The sequence below is a fragment of the Zerene cesonia genome, chromosome 8 (assembly GCF_012273895.1).
Source record: "Zerene cesonia ecotype Mississippi chromosome 8, Zerene_cesonia_1.1, whole genome shotgun sequence".
Classification (NCBI taxonomy): domain Eukaryota; kingdom Metazoa; phylum Arthropoda; class Insecta; order Lepidoptera; family Pieridae; genus Zerene; species Zerene cesonia.
Genome location: NC_052109.1, coordinates 7,913,509 through 7,929,088, shown reverse-complemented (window position 1 = coordinate 7,929,088; position 15,580 = coordinate 7,913,509). Strand labels below are relative to the sequence as shown.

At 36.4% G+C, this 15,580-nt stretch overlaps 1 protein-coding gene across 1 annotated transcript in view; it reads right to left on the bottom strand.

The window, feature by feature from the left end:
* The window catches only part of LOC119828751 (homeobox protein homothorax), a 244,959-nt gene that overhangs the window by 50,137 nt on the left and 179,242 nt on the right, over window positions 1–15,580 (bottom strand). Inside the window, exon 10 of the mRNA XM_038350994.1 lies at window positions 4,471–4,547. Coding sequence (XP_038206922.1) covers window positions 4,471–4,547 — 77 coding nt within the window. The remainder of the gene's footprint in view (window positions 1–4,470; window positions 4,548–15,580) is intronic.

Genomic DNA, 15,580 nt, shown 5'->3' with positions numbered 1-15,580 from the left:
AGCTTTTGTAAACGTTATCTGTGTATACGCAATCTTTTAATTTAGTTTTGCGCTCGGTTTGATTTTTTTCCGCGCGTTTCGTTTTGAAATGTTGTCACGTGTTGTTTTTTGAAAATTTCTATTTCTCAAGTGACTTAAAAAATGTTGATTGTTAAATTATGTAAAGATCTAGAATATGGACAATATAGAAGTAGGTACATATCAAAATCCTTCCTACTAATCCTACTAATATTATAAATGCGAAAGTTTGTAAGGATGTGTGTGTGTTTGCTGTTCTTTCACGCAAAAACTACTGAACAGATTGCAATGAAATTTGGTACATAGACAGCTGGACAACTGGAATAACATATAGGCAACTTTTTATCCCGATATTCCTACGGGATACGGACTTACGCGGGTGTAACCGCGGGGCGCAGATAGTCATCTACAAAGATCGAGAATATAGATCCTTACAAACTATCGCATTTATAATATACTAGCTGACCCGGCAAACGCTGTTCTGCCTTACTCTTGTCATTTAGGGGTATGAAAATAGATGTTGGCCGATTCTTACACATACCCAATATGCACACAAAATTTCATAAGAATCGGTCAAGCCGTTTCGGAGGAGTTTGGCAACGAAAACTGTGACACGAGAATTTTATACTATACTAGCTGCGCCCCGCGGTTTCACCCACGTAAGTCCGTATCCCGTAGGAATATCGGGATAAAAAATAGATGTTAGCCGATTCTCAGACCTACCCAATATGCTTACCAAATTTCAGAGGAATCGGTCAAGCCGTTTCGGAGGAGTATGGCAACGAAAACTGTGACACGAGAATTTTATATATATAGAAGATAGAAGAAGATTAGAAGTAGGAGTAGGATTCAGATGCAGGTACAAATCAAAATAATTTCTATAATAAAGGACGCGTAGCAACTAAATTAACACTGTCTTAATTATAAGCTTACTCATTCACAATCTATTGAGCCAATAATCCGATATGATACTCTGAGCCTATAATCTCCTACGTCGGGGCCTAGACTAGACTAGCCCGGTCTAAACCTAGTACATACACATGTCTATAGCTTGGTGCCTAAGCTAGTTGCGGCTTTAGCTGAGAGGGTGTCGGTAATTGCAGCAAATATTGTAATTAAAGTTTAATTGAAATTGATTTTTACAACGATCTTACGCAAGAACGCATGAACCGATTCAGATGAAAGATTAGTGAAAAGAAATTAATTGCAAAAGGCAATTTGTTTGGGGAACTTTTATTCGTTAATATGATAGACAACGCCACAGGTTGAACTAGTATATCTAGAATAGAATAAATAACACTATAACATCCAGATGTTATAAGTCTATCTTTTATTTTTAAAGATCTCAAATGTCGTCTAATAAAAACTTCACAAACGCATAAAAAGCAAACAAATAAACAAATTATTCAAATGGCCCCAACTAGTGACACCAGGCGAACATAAAATAGATGCAAATGTCCCATAATCACGTTACTACATCCCATCCGAATTGAAACCGTCGGGACCTTGTAGAATTAACGGGCGAACCCCTAATTGCTATTGTATGAAGATGTAAATTGGAACTCTTCCTTATTGTTGTGCTCCTGGTACATGTAATTGATAAGGCGTAGGTACGGATTTGAATTTCAAATTTTATTTTTCATTCATTCATACCTCAAGGGGCTTCCTTCCGAGACTCGTATTGTGGAATAAATTGTGTTTGTTATCTAGAAATTTAAAGTCTAGGTTTAATCTGATTCTGTTGTTAGACGTTTCGCATTTCAAATGCCATTTTGAGTTTAAATCGATCGTATAAAAAGTTAATTGTAAAAGTAATTAGTGTATGGACCAGGAGAGCATAGGTGAATAAGATCTAAACAATGGCCGACCCTTGACCTCTCAGAAATGTATTCTAAGAACTGTATGGGTCATGCGAGTCGCGGGAACTGGGATCGAAAAAAAAAACAATTATTTATGGCTGATCTGACGTGCCACAGATTATCAAAAAGTTTCAACTAATGTATTGACTTATTTCCGTCAAATTGAAATCCTGACATCTCTAAGTATTAAGCATAAAAACATTAAGTTATGATGAGAAACGTGTGAGAAAATAATATCACTATCAAAGCAAACCTTTTTGTTACATATCCAAACAACTTGAGATTTAGTTAAGTTGTTAATAATGATTGGATTAAATCTATTTTCATATCGTTACCTAAGCAAATAAACATTGTCGTAATTTCGAATGGTAACTAATACAAACACTTATAAAGTTTCCCATGCTTTTGCGATACATTTTATAATAACGCTGATTAGCAATGGTAGATTAGTTATGTTTTTTGAAATTTTATGAATCATAGACATTAATTCGATTTCATAGCCATTTAAAAAAATCTTTAAAATAATTAATACACATGTATTTTCTCCACAGACATTTAAATAAATTCGCGTGAATTTCCGACATTTTAAAAATCTCTATAATGCCTACATGGAATTTAAATAAGTTGATAATATTTGCATACAAATAAAATAAACAAAATAGAATTAAAAGCAACATATGAGGGATATCGTATGACACACATTGACCACCCGGGCTCGGCTATTTATTAAATATATACATGTACAAATAAATCGCTGCGAAATGCAGTATCTACAGGTCGAGTGGACAATTTGTCGCACGGTTTATGGCCAGTGCGGTGACGCCCACGGCGCAAATTACGAATTTCTTAGAAGTAAATGACGCCAGGACTTATCTGGGTTTTTATTCACTCGGTTTTATTGAATGACTTGAATAAAAAGGTTTTATTAGGTTTTTTATTTATTTTTTAACCAGCCAGCTTTGGTGGTTTTAGTATGTTGGTACAGGCAGGTGTAAAATGAAAAAAAAAAAAATACATTCGAATGTTCTTTTTTTGAATTGTTGTGTGTCGTTGTGGAATTTTGTAATAACCCGATTGTGTTATGGATATTGTAATAAGCACGATTATCCAAACAATATAATTAATACTTAATGTTTAAATATATGTAGGAAAGTAAGTTTCGAAAGTAAAATCGACACCTTTTTTCGATTATTCTTATCCGAAATATCGAATAAGCATAAAAATTATTAAAGAACCATATAAAAAGACTTAACGGTAATTTAAATATTTGCAATATAAATATAAAGATTAAAAACCCCTTACATTCCAATATCGAATGGAGGGACGTAATTTAAAAGCATTTACAGCGAAGGAGGTGGGAGGGGGGGCCGTAAAATTAGTACTTTATGCATCGACTTGACTTGGTTAGGGTATCTTCACACGGCTAGCGGTTTTAGCGAATTGTGAACTGTTTATTTGTTGTACTTTTTAATACTTTTAAATATTTCGTATGAACGTATTCTGCTAACGATTGAGATTTAAGAGTTTAATAAATTTTATGAGATCAAGTATTGAATTATTGTTTCAAGTAATTAAAAACATAACATACCTAATTGAATTGTTTTTTCAAATAATTAGAAACATTACATACATTTTTTTAATATTTGAAAAATATGAAGAAAATAAAAAATCGATCATCAGGCGTTATTCGAACCTGCGTCTTTCACCATATCTAGGCGACGCCTTACCCCTCAGCTACCCTTATGGTGATCACCTGTATGGCGAAAGTAGCAGGTTCGAATCTCGCGTCGTGATCAACTATCTCCTATTTTTTCCAATTTCAAAAAACAAATACGCTAAGAGCAATCGCGTTGAACGCAAGACGTGAAATGATTTTTTTATCATTACCTACAATTTACTTGAATAAAAAAAAAATCATCGAAACCGCAGCTCGTGTGAATTGACCACAGATGCTAAATAAAGATAAAGGTGTCGCATTACAGAGATGTGCAGAAATGCAAAGCCGGCTCTTAGTACTAAAGTGTGACCCGTAGCGGGCCGCGACGCGGGTATTTATCTGATATAAGAGTGTTTCGATATAACAAAAATATAAATATAACATTACGGTATCGTATTTTTTTATATGGAAATTGTTTTAATTCGTAAGTAAGAATTTGATTTTGACTATTGGGACACTATGTTTATATAAATTTTCAAGATTTTTTCATTTTGATTTTATTAAACTAGCTGTTTAACCCGGCTTCGCGCGTGGTACATACATAGACTACGTCACTCAGTGAAGTTTCAGCTTTCGAACGGTGAAAGAATTTTTGGAAATCGGTCCAGTGGTTTTTGCGTGAAAACCTTACAAACATACAGTATCTACACTAACATTAAGGAGAAATATTTTTTTGTATGTTTATAACGTTTTCACGCAAAAACCACTGGACCGATTTCAAAAATTCTTACCACGGGCGAAGCCGGGGCGGACCGCTAGTAGAATAAATAAATGTCTTAGTCTGTGGTTTGACCATGTGGACCCCCCGGCGACAGCGCTGCATTTTCTGCATCACAAGCAGAGACAAAATAATAATTAAAACGAAAAAACACTCACCAATTATTTACTTGCAGTATTGTTAACCCTGTGTCCTGCGCTAGTTGTTTTTTCTGGTCCTCTGAAGGGTACGGATGCTGCAACAAAAGATACAATTAGGATTATACAAACGGCATAATTGTATGAAGGCACAAATTGACTTGGGCAATCGCTGATTATCCGACTAATTCGAGGCGTTTTTTGAAATCCATTGGGTGCAAGGAAGGGTTGTTTTGATTGTAATTAGGAGAATTATTCTGTTATTGTTTATAATTAAACAGACTGAGCTGGTCTGTTTGAGATTGTTTGTTTTAAAATACGTAAACGCTAAGGTTTTTATTTATAATTTAGATGCAGACATATCTGTTTTATTCTTGTTTTTTGTTGTTAATTTATCGTTTGTAATCATCATAATATAGATAATAAATTACTTTTTAGCGTGCATTATTTTTCTACACGGTTCTAGATTTTTCTCCATATATTGTCTGTGTCTTTTTCGTCGTTTTCAGATCCTTTTCTAGCCGTGGCCACGTGGATTCATATTATTTCACAACTCCCTTAATATGGATATCAAAAAAAGTATTTTACTAGAAGAATACTCCACTGAAATGTGTATTCCAAATCTAAGATGGCCGCTAACAGAAAAAGGGAGTCGGGAGTTCGTTAAATTTTTAATTTCATCCACGACTGACGACTAAATAAGTAATCTTTTATCATTTATTTACTAAACAAAAGCACAATAAATAATACAAGTACCAGGGCAGCATGAACTCACGTGCACCTAATGATATTGGTTTTTGGCGTGAGGCCGATCCCGTGAGATCACCTCTATTTCATGTCATCCTGGTACGCCGCAGGTAGGATGTGTAAATTATTAACGGGTTTTCCTTTACTCCGGGATACGTGACTTTATCCGACTTAACAAAAATGAGGATGCGGGATATTTTTCAAATATAGGTCATGGACAGGTGCGTTTATCCTACTGGGTGGATGTATGGATGTTTGCTACTCTTTCACGCGAAAACAACTTATCCTATCTGTATGAAACTTTATACAGAGATAGAAAATATAGTCTAAATTAGCACATAGGTTCCTTTTTACTCAGGTACCACGCGAGTAACGCTGTGTTACAGCTAGTCTACTATATTTGCTATCAAATATAGTTCCTTAAGTGACCTTTGGACCTCTAAAGATATATCTGAATATTATAAACAATATAATACATATTGTTTACACGCGCTACACAGCTTTTTTAAAATAACGAAAGCTGTGTCGCAACAATAAATATAAAAATGAGATTTATCTGATAGCGACAGGGCCGGATTGGACAAAACTGTTCTTAATCCTATCCTACTAATATTATAAATGCGAAAGTTTGTAAGGAAGTGTGTGTGTTTGTTGCTCTTTCACGTAAAACTACTGAATCGATTGCAATGAAATTTGGTACGTAGACAGCTGGACAACTGGAATGACATCTAGGCAAGTTTTTATCCCGATATTCCTACGGGATATGGACGTACGCGGGTGAAACCGCGGGGCGCATTATTATAATAATTTATAATTTATCAATTTTCGATTATTGGGGAAATTTGATGATTCTATCTGTATGGGATAGGTGAAATAGAAGTTACGAATAAATTCTGGTAAGAATTTCATTATATAGCCTACTTCAGCTCAGAGGCTAATACAATAATACAAATAAGGATTACAGTAGAGTTTAATTAGACTTTTCGGAAAATATAAACACGCGTATAGAATTTTTTATTCAATACACAAACATATCAATAAAATGCTACAAAGGATTTGCTTAAAAATACCCTTTTTTAAGCGTTCCTTTGATTTAAATTCCTTCGACAACCGAGCTAGTAGAAGTGTACACTCATATTATAAAGAGGAAACTTTTGTAAGTTTGTAACGTTTTCACGCAAAAACTGCTGGACCGATTTCAAAAATTCTCTCACCAACAGCAAGCTGAAACTTCACTGAGTGACATAGGCGATATATGTACCACGGGCGAAGCCGGGGCGAGCAACTAATATAAAATGAAATAATACACAATACAGCCCTGTGTGAGGTTTCCTGCGAGAAATTGATACGTCACCCTCAGTCGTGTAGCCTGCGCATAAGGTATTGTCAAAGCACAGCTTTATTATGATTTACCGGTTGCGTACGTTTGTTTGTATGTGTGTACGTATGCGTATTGAAAATATCGTAAAACTACACGGGAACGGAATGTTAATATTTGCTTTCGTATAAGAAGATCGGTGATTGGTGAGCCCAAACTACTTAAACCCTTAAACCTTCGTATTTTAACATAAATGTCTATCATTCATTATAGATTTCAGAAAATAAATTATGAAGTAACCTCAGCACATCTTACCACTAAAAATTACTTACTAATTTAAGATATTTTTGAAATCCTTGTCACCATTTTGACAAATACTAAATATATATTTTATTGTCTTACCCCCAAATAACTTACTACTTACTTATTTACAGATGGATAAACCAATTCTTGTATTTTATATGAAGATCGATTCCATTTAGCTACCAAGGCACCATAAGCACAAGGAGCTCCCAAAAGCTAGTTTTTACAGCGAATGCTAGCAATTCGAAATTTCACTTTTAAATTGCAAGCCGAATTCTATACGGCTAAGGGTGGCCGCGGAGCGTATTGCGAAATTAAAAATAATTGAGTAGCGTCCGCAAAAAGTCCAACGGCGGCATAAATTTGACAAATCCCGTTAGCGGCCGGCGAGGCAAGTTTATCATTTCCCTGTTTTTGTACACCGTAATAGGCATCATAAATTTTTAATAATGCTTTTTCGATTCCCGACTCCGTGCGCCGGCGAAAAACTTCCGACAAAAACCTGGCGGTTTCGCGAGCCGTTACCAAAATAGGTGTACTACAAATTTTTGTTTCGATCTCTTGTATACAAATTGTTTTTTTTTGGTGTCTATATATTTTTCGTTTTTTGTAGATGCACCATAGCTAATTTCACAAAACTAACAAACTATGACTTAGCAAAATAATTAAAGATGATAATGATAGGACAAGAAGAAAAAATAATTATTTATTTATATGAATATATTTATAACTAGTTCTCTCCGGGGTTAACTCCGGGAACTGTATTCGCATAGCTCCCGCTCCGTTAATATAAGTATCCGGGATAAAATCTAATGCTCTTTCTTGTGCAAAATTTCATCGAAATCGGTTCAATGGTTAAATTATGAAGGAGAGATAAACAGAATTACTCTCGCATTTATAATGTCCGTACAGATTTAATTATATTTACCACAAAACAACAATATCAATGCACAATTTAAAAACAAAACAACACGAATTTCTAAATGATTTATATTATACGAAACACACTTTTCAAAACACAGGATAACAGTCGAATCACGATTCGTCTCATAATATTTATAAACCAATGCAATTACTGAATTAGAAGCAGGTCGCATCTTCATCAGGCGCATAAACATCCGGCCAGTGCATTAGCCAGCGGTGATCGCTGATCGGAACAATAAACAGGACCTCCCACCTTGCTTGAATAGCCATAATATATATACATGTGTATTGTGAATTTACGCATTTTAGTCAGTAAGGGACGGAAGAGGTCGACTGCTCGAAAAAAGAATTTATAATATTCGAATAATGATTTGAAAATGGAAATAGCAATAAAAAAACTGCACTTCAAAATTGTTCGAAATTAAAACTCATAATTACTTTTACGAACCTTGATTTAGAGCGCGAAGTCATATTTCGAATTCATTCGAATTTCAAATTGTGAATTTCCGAGAAATTTGAATATAGTTCTTTTATACGAGATTCTAGGCAACACGTGGGAATGAGTTAGTTCCCAAAGCAACGCGTAATACGCCGTGCATAATTTATAGGCGAGATATGAAAATGTCACGTCTCGCGCGCGAAAAATTTAATACGTCAAGCTGTTACCGACTCCTTGGCTATAAATATTAAAGTTACGTCGAGTTAGCTCTGTTTTGATAGTTTTTTTTTGAAGATTGGAGAAGTGAAAAAGTTTAAATTGCATATGAATTTATTATTCCACCAACAATACACGTAATTAACATATTTTTATCGTGTTAGATACAACATACGGTCACATAAAGGAAAGTAATAAATTGGAGAATTCTTAGGACATTATTTTGAGGAGAATGTTGCGCGAAGTAAACGCTATTATAATGCGCTTACACTGTTCTTACGCCCGTGTTTTGTTAAGCATTTACGTGGCTTTTATGATCAAACTATCGTTTTCGACGTCGAGGTATTATGATATCTCGCAGAGAACCCTAAAATCGCACTCGAGAGAGCAACAACGTGATGGTTACGACACGCGAAAATCAAACGTTTCTGTATATATTATTGTTATGGCGAATTGTGAAAAACGCGAGCAACCTTTGGGAACGGCCCGCGTTTCTGAGATTTTATTTAGATGTATTGGCGCGATGCTCACTACGCCATATTTTCGAGGGCCCTTTGACACTTGTCTAGCAAAGTGTGAATTCGAAAGTGAAGAGAAATAAAGCTTTTATTGCGATCTTAACCGCTGTATACGGTTTTGACAGGTATTCGCTAAACAGCTGACGTTCTGATATTAAATTACTAGAATACACTTCCCCTACAACATATCGGATATGTCCGTATCATTTATAAATCATACGTATAAATAATATTATAAATAATGAATTAATTTCACAGATCACGTGTACTCCTATTCTCATAGCAGGGATACAGACAGTTCCTGAAGGTATGGAATACATGGACCCAATTGAGTGAAGGTATTTCACTTCCAAAACAATTCACCATATTTTTATATGAAGAAAATGTTTAATTCTAAAATGAACATACGAATAATTGCTTTTAACAATAAACTTAACTACATTCAAAATGTCAAAGCTAGACCATGTAAAAAGGTGGTCCCTTTGAATATTGGTTTATTGTAGTAGCCACCAGCTTTCAAATAATCATAAAAATCCCTTTACCCAGTAAAAAGCTGTGCCTTTGTTAAGTCGGTGGATAAAACGTTTAATTCCATTTCTATTCTTCTATCAATCTATTCTATACAAGAGTAAATAGTCTAACATCATCAAAGTCCCTTTCTAATTAAATAATACATTACCCAAAACAAGACATCAGACCGCAAATGGATGTCAAAAAACTAGGGTCCACAGGCAGAGCCCGTACGGCCCACTGGGGACCCATAAAGGTAGGTAACCCTATCGAAGATGTGGCAAGATGAATGGTGCCATTCGCCCTTGTGAAGTTCTTGCTTATTTATGTCCGCCTGGTATGCGGGGGACATTATTTTTTATATATCCACACCGAAATTAGATTTATCTTTGAATTTTATTTAACGCTTTTGCACGAAGGGAAGAGTAATAAAACTCTAGAAATATATATATATATTTTTATTCTCCATAGAGCAATCTCTTCCAGGCAACCCTGTATATTTGTTTATTGTAACTATTTAATAACAAACTTTAATTGAGATACATTTCTATTAATCAACAAGCAGCTGCAACAAAAAGCTATAATAAATTGTACTAATTGAAACAAAAAAACAAAGTAAACGCTAAAAGCCGTATAAAAACAGCTCAACAAATAAACCAAAAAAGAACACCAGCTCGTAACTAGATACAATCCAATACTACCAAATAAATTCACATCAAAAACTGCACATTAGGCACAAAGCAGACTGCGCTCTTAATTGCATACCACTGTCAACTTGTCAACGACAAACCAGCACTTTTTATTTCAGGACATTTGCCAATTTTCGTATTTCCACAGCGAAATATCTATAGATAAAGAATTCAGTGGTCCGACCGCATCCGATCCTCTAAATTATGCAAAACCGTAATGGACAACGTTCGTGCAATTTAGTAGCTGAAATAGAGCCTTTTTCGAGTTACAGTACGTCTATATTTGGTAGCTATTTCATTGACAATAAAAGAATAACATTTTATTTTTTAAATCAATTCATATTTGGAGCGCTATTTGTTTTAACAGTAGCATTGCATAAATATGTAATTGATTTCGAATTTAGAATATCACTGGCCACATATGAATTAATAGAGAAAAAAAAGTATATATTTCGAATTTGAATGGAGCGGATCGTTATTTCGAAAATGGAATCCGAGCTAACGTTCAGTCGACTATCGACCAATAGGAACAAAGCGCGTCAAACGGCGATAGGAATCTGAGCGAGCCGGACGTGTTGACGGGCGCTCGGAACACGCAACTGGGTTAGGAAATGAGATAGATGTTCACAACTGTACTGACGGGCTTTGATGAAATTGGGTGACGTCAGGGCACAATGTATAGCGTTTTGTACTCCCCAATACATTGTGCTTACAAGGTCCGTAGATTAGATGTATCGTGCTAAGATGATATTGTCTCATAACATATACATAGATTAAGATTGGTCGATGAATTAAAATAGAAATCAAAACATATTCCATTTATTTATAATCATCATTGTACCGACACATTCGGTAGAAGTCCAAAATTTACAACCTCGGAGACATTCAAAATACAACAAATCACGTTGATGGCGGCAAAATTGAAAATGGGGATAAAAGTTGGCAACATTTTACTTGAATGGACAGTAAATAACATCTCGGCGCGGGATGAGGGAACATTGTAAACAGAGCTTGATGAATATGTAAGTATGATACTTTGCATATCGATTCCTATCAAAGGACGCCGCCGAGCCACCTGCGCCCGCGCAAAATGCAACACGAAAAAGTATTCATGAGATCGACGCTAAATGACAGCTCGGAATAGGGTTGACAGTTGCAAAAAAAAATCAGATTTATTAAGGGTTTTCAGGCTTTGTCCTTCGCTTGTTGTATGGGAGCCGAGGAAAAGCGAAGTTTGAATGATGGTACCAAAACAAAATAACATAATACTTAGTAATATTATAAACGCGAAAGTCTGTCTGTCTCTTCTTCACAACAAAACCACTACACCGATTTAGATTCAATTTGGTAATGTTTAAAACTCAAGAAAGGACATGGCACAGTTTTTATCCTATGCAAGTTTTAGTTTGACAACGCGAATGACGAAAAATATCAAACATATTGTACACTAGCAGAGCCCCGCGTTTTCACCCGCGTAAGCCTGTATCCTGTAGGAATATCGGGATAAAAAGTAGCCTTTATGTTATTCCAGTTATCCAGCCATCTACGTACCAAATTTCATTGCAATCGGTTCAGTGGTTTTTGCGTGAAAGAGCAACAAACGCACACACATCCTTACAAACTTTCGCATTTATAATATTAGGAAAGGATAGTAGGATTTGCTATTGAACAATTCCATATCGATATATTCCTGCTTAGCTCTCATAAACATAACATATTATGAGTGACGTAAGCGCATGCTTTGCATCATCCACAGATAAACGCGAAACACCGTCATCGAAGACATAAAGCCGCGTCCACACGTAACTCAAGCGCGCATAAAGGCGGGAGCAGACCGCGCGATGATTTACCGCGAACCGTCGATAGCCCGCCAGATACGGATTTGTCATGCGACTGCGTATCGGCGCGTATGACTTTTGTGTTTACTAATTTGATTTATGTTTTGTTAAGTGCTCATTTGTTTCGTGTTCAGCTTTGTTTTGAGTTTATACTGGCGGGAATGGAGAGGTAGTTAATTAAAAAAAATATCGCTTTTTTGTGAAACATCAATGACACATTTGTTTTTATTTCACATCATCATCAAAACATCTAAGATAATGTATTATGCTATCAATTGAAATCACAATTTCTACACAGAAAGCCACATAAAAGCCAGAAAGCAGAATCTTAATTCCATGTAAATGACCACATAACACCAAACACTGATAGTGTTCCATTTTTGAATTACAATCCGCGCTCACTCACCAAGACTCACTCACGCAGCACAGTTCGAAATTTAAAATCATGCACAGACAACAAAACTCGATTGCAATCATTCGAGCACATCGATTACACTCGCTAGCTTCGAATCGATTATTATTCGCTGGAGGCGCTAATCAATGCGCTGGCAAATTTATGCGTGCTGTTCGACTGCAATCATTAACACCTTTTATTATTCCGTGTCAATATTTTCACGATTCCACGCGACGTCAAGGTTTTTAATGATAAATTAAAATAAAATACGCGTTTTTATCTCTAGGGTGGTCAAAGGATACATTTGTTGATGAAATTTATTGGTGTTATTGTCCCGTCGTGTGCTATTCGTGGGCTTTTGTAATTCTTCGGAGGTTCTCGATAGATACATAAGTGACTGTGACTCTCCTATACCGTAAGTATGTAATAAGTACAGATTATATTAACATTTATCATAGTAATTAGGAAAAAAAATACCCGCGTTTTGTTTTATTTCTCATCCTTCACGCCTTTTAGGTATAAGACTTTACCTTTGACCTTTTAGGATTTAGACTTCCGGATGACTCAGATACCGTGGCGATTAGCTAGGCAGTTATTTCAATGGAATTCAAGATCACAGTTACACCAAGCACTAAATACCGCCCCAATCCGACACAAGACCCACTCGTGTAACCGTCACGCCGGAGTCAATGGTACACATGTACCAAACACCTAGCCATGTCCCACGTCTTGTCGCCCCGCGGAGCCCGTGTCGGCGCCCTGGGCAGGGCGGAGCGCCCGCCCACGCACGTGACCCTCACGTGACCTCGGACTTGTTAGCCGGCGTCGTGTTTGACGGGACCTTGTGTAATTGCACGGTTTGAATGACTAGCAAGGAGACAGCTTATGTGCTGTTTGTGGGAAGACCAGTATTATATAATACGTATTGAGATTTAAAAGACTAGATGTAAAGAGGACACGTTTAGCAGTCTGTCTGTGTAACATAAAAACGGGATTTATAAAGAAAATTAAGCTTCAGGTTTGATACCAGAGGTCTATAATTATGTGTGACGAAGACTCAGTATTGCCTGTTTGAATTAATAGATATGGATGGTATTTCTTTGATTATAGAAGTCTATTTAATATAAAATGTAAATAATATCGTAGCATATACACTTAAGACGTGTTTTTCAATATATGTAATTTAATAAATACAGTTAAGTTAAGAGTAACATATCCACACAACACACATCCTTACAAACTTTCGCATTTATAATATTAGTAGGATTAGTAGGAAGTAGGATAGTAGGATTAGTAGGATAATAATTGATACCATAAACGAAATTATGTAATCATCTCTCAATAAACGGAGCAAAGGGTTAATTGCGATGCTAACACGGCAATTATAGAAACGTACAAAACAAGGGCGAGATAGTTTACATTATTTGCAAACACAAATTGCTATAATCAGATCAGCACCATGAAAGTAACCCCGAGCCCCCAATTATAAAGCACGAGCCCAAAAGGTGCTTTTTCTAATCTTCCCACGCGCTTTGTGCGCTCATAATTACACGTTCAGCGCGGTAATAACACATCGTTTCAATAAAATTGTATATCATTCAGTTCCTTTCCCCGTGAACGCTGATTAGACCCGCCATTTTGTAGGCGGGAACGGCCGCCGGCGGTTACGTTCCATTTTCGAAAAAACACTAATCGCCAAATCGAGCACGCGCGCGTTTCCAAACGTGTGTTTTTCGAATTGGGAACGTCCTTTCCCGCTATTATTGGGCGGGATTTGACTACTGTCACATTTGACAGATGCGATTGACGTACATGAATGCTCAAGAGCAAGCTCGATCGTAAGAAAGGTTTTATTAAGGATGCGGACGATGTCACACGCTCATAGGCGATTTGAGAGTCACGGCTCTTTGTTTTAAGGTGTATTTTCCATCCGAGGCTTTTCGGTAATATTAATTACTGGCTGCCTCGTGGGGCAGATGAGTGCATATTGAAACGTCAAAAATCTGTGTTTCTTTTACTTCTCATTTTCGGTTCGTTCCAATATCCTTCACGTCACGCGCGGGATAGACAACGCCGCTGGGCAGCGTAGTTTTTTGGGAGATGAAATGAATCTGCCTATTTTACAGGAAGTAGCGAAATTGGAAATTCCCATTTCCTTTTCGGCCGCCGTTTGAGCGATATTAGTTTCTGTCATTGGTGTTTCTTGCAAAAAAAACGTCCGTCCAGAGTTGACATCTGCCAGAGCATCTCCTCTGATTGTAATTTTGCTGACGTGGTAAAAATGTGTGCCAAAACCCAAGAACTTTTATTTTAAACTAAGCAATAATAATACTTAATAGCAAAACACAAGAGTGTAAAGCTATCACGAATTGTGCATTTAATACCAACGTACATGAGTCAGACATAGCTAAAGGTTGCTTTTTTGGCAACAAAAGTACGGAGCTGCAGGACGGAGTTGTACAACGTTCCCAAAACATCAGCAGCGAGTAAAAAACCTAACACGACGTCAGTTTTCCATAAAATACATATTAATACAATCCCTGATATAACCGCGAACATTCAGCCAAAAGTTTAATCCAAGAAACCGGAGATCATTCATATTCATAGTGGCGGAAGAGGCTTTCACGAAAATGGCTGACTAGGAAATGCATGAATATTAACACGGACCAGGGAACCATAACTATATTAGAGATGCCGGAGCACTGCATGCCAGTAGGGGCACGTTTGAAGTTGCGCCGAGAAATTTGACATTTTGACAGGTCGACGTCGACCGCCTTGTCTACCTCCTATGCCCCCTGCCTCCCTGTTCGTCTGACTTGTGAATTGTTAATGCATCGGTAATTGATATTATAATTTTGGCCGTTTTACTTAATGGCGGCTTTTAGGGTGTCATGTGATCCTATTGGAGTATGTGGAATTTGATATGTTGTCTTTGTTTCGGAAGGCCATTTGCAGGTGTGGTGTTTGCGGGTATTTATTACTTGAATCAAGCGTTTATTATCTGTTAAATTGTTATTGGGTCCGTATGTAAACGATAAACACTTCTTATTTATATTTTATATCGCCCTTCCTGAACGAACAAATACACCGTTTTATAATTAACATTGCTTATTTCATCATCAAAAAGTAGTCTATCATTTACATACAAAACTTCATCAATTAGAAATTTTTGAAAGAATAGAAAAAATTTGATCACGAGGCAGGATTCGAACCTGCGTATCTTGCCTAACCGTAG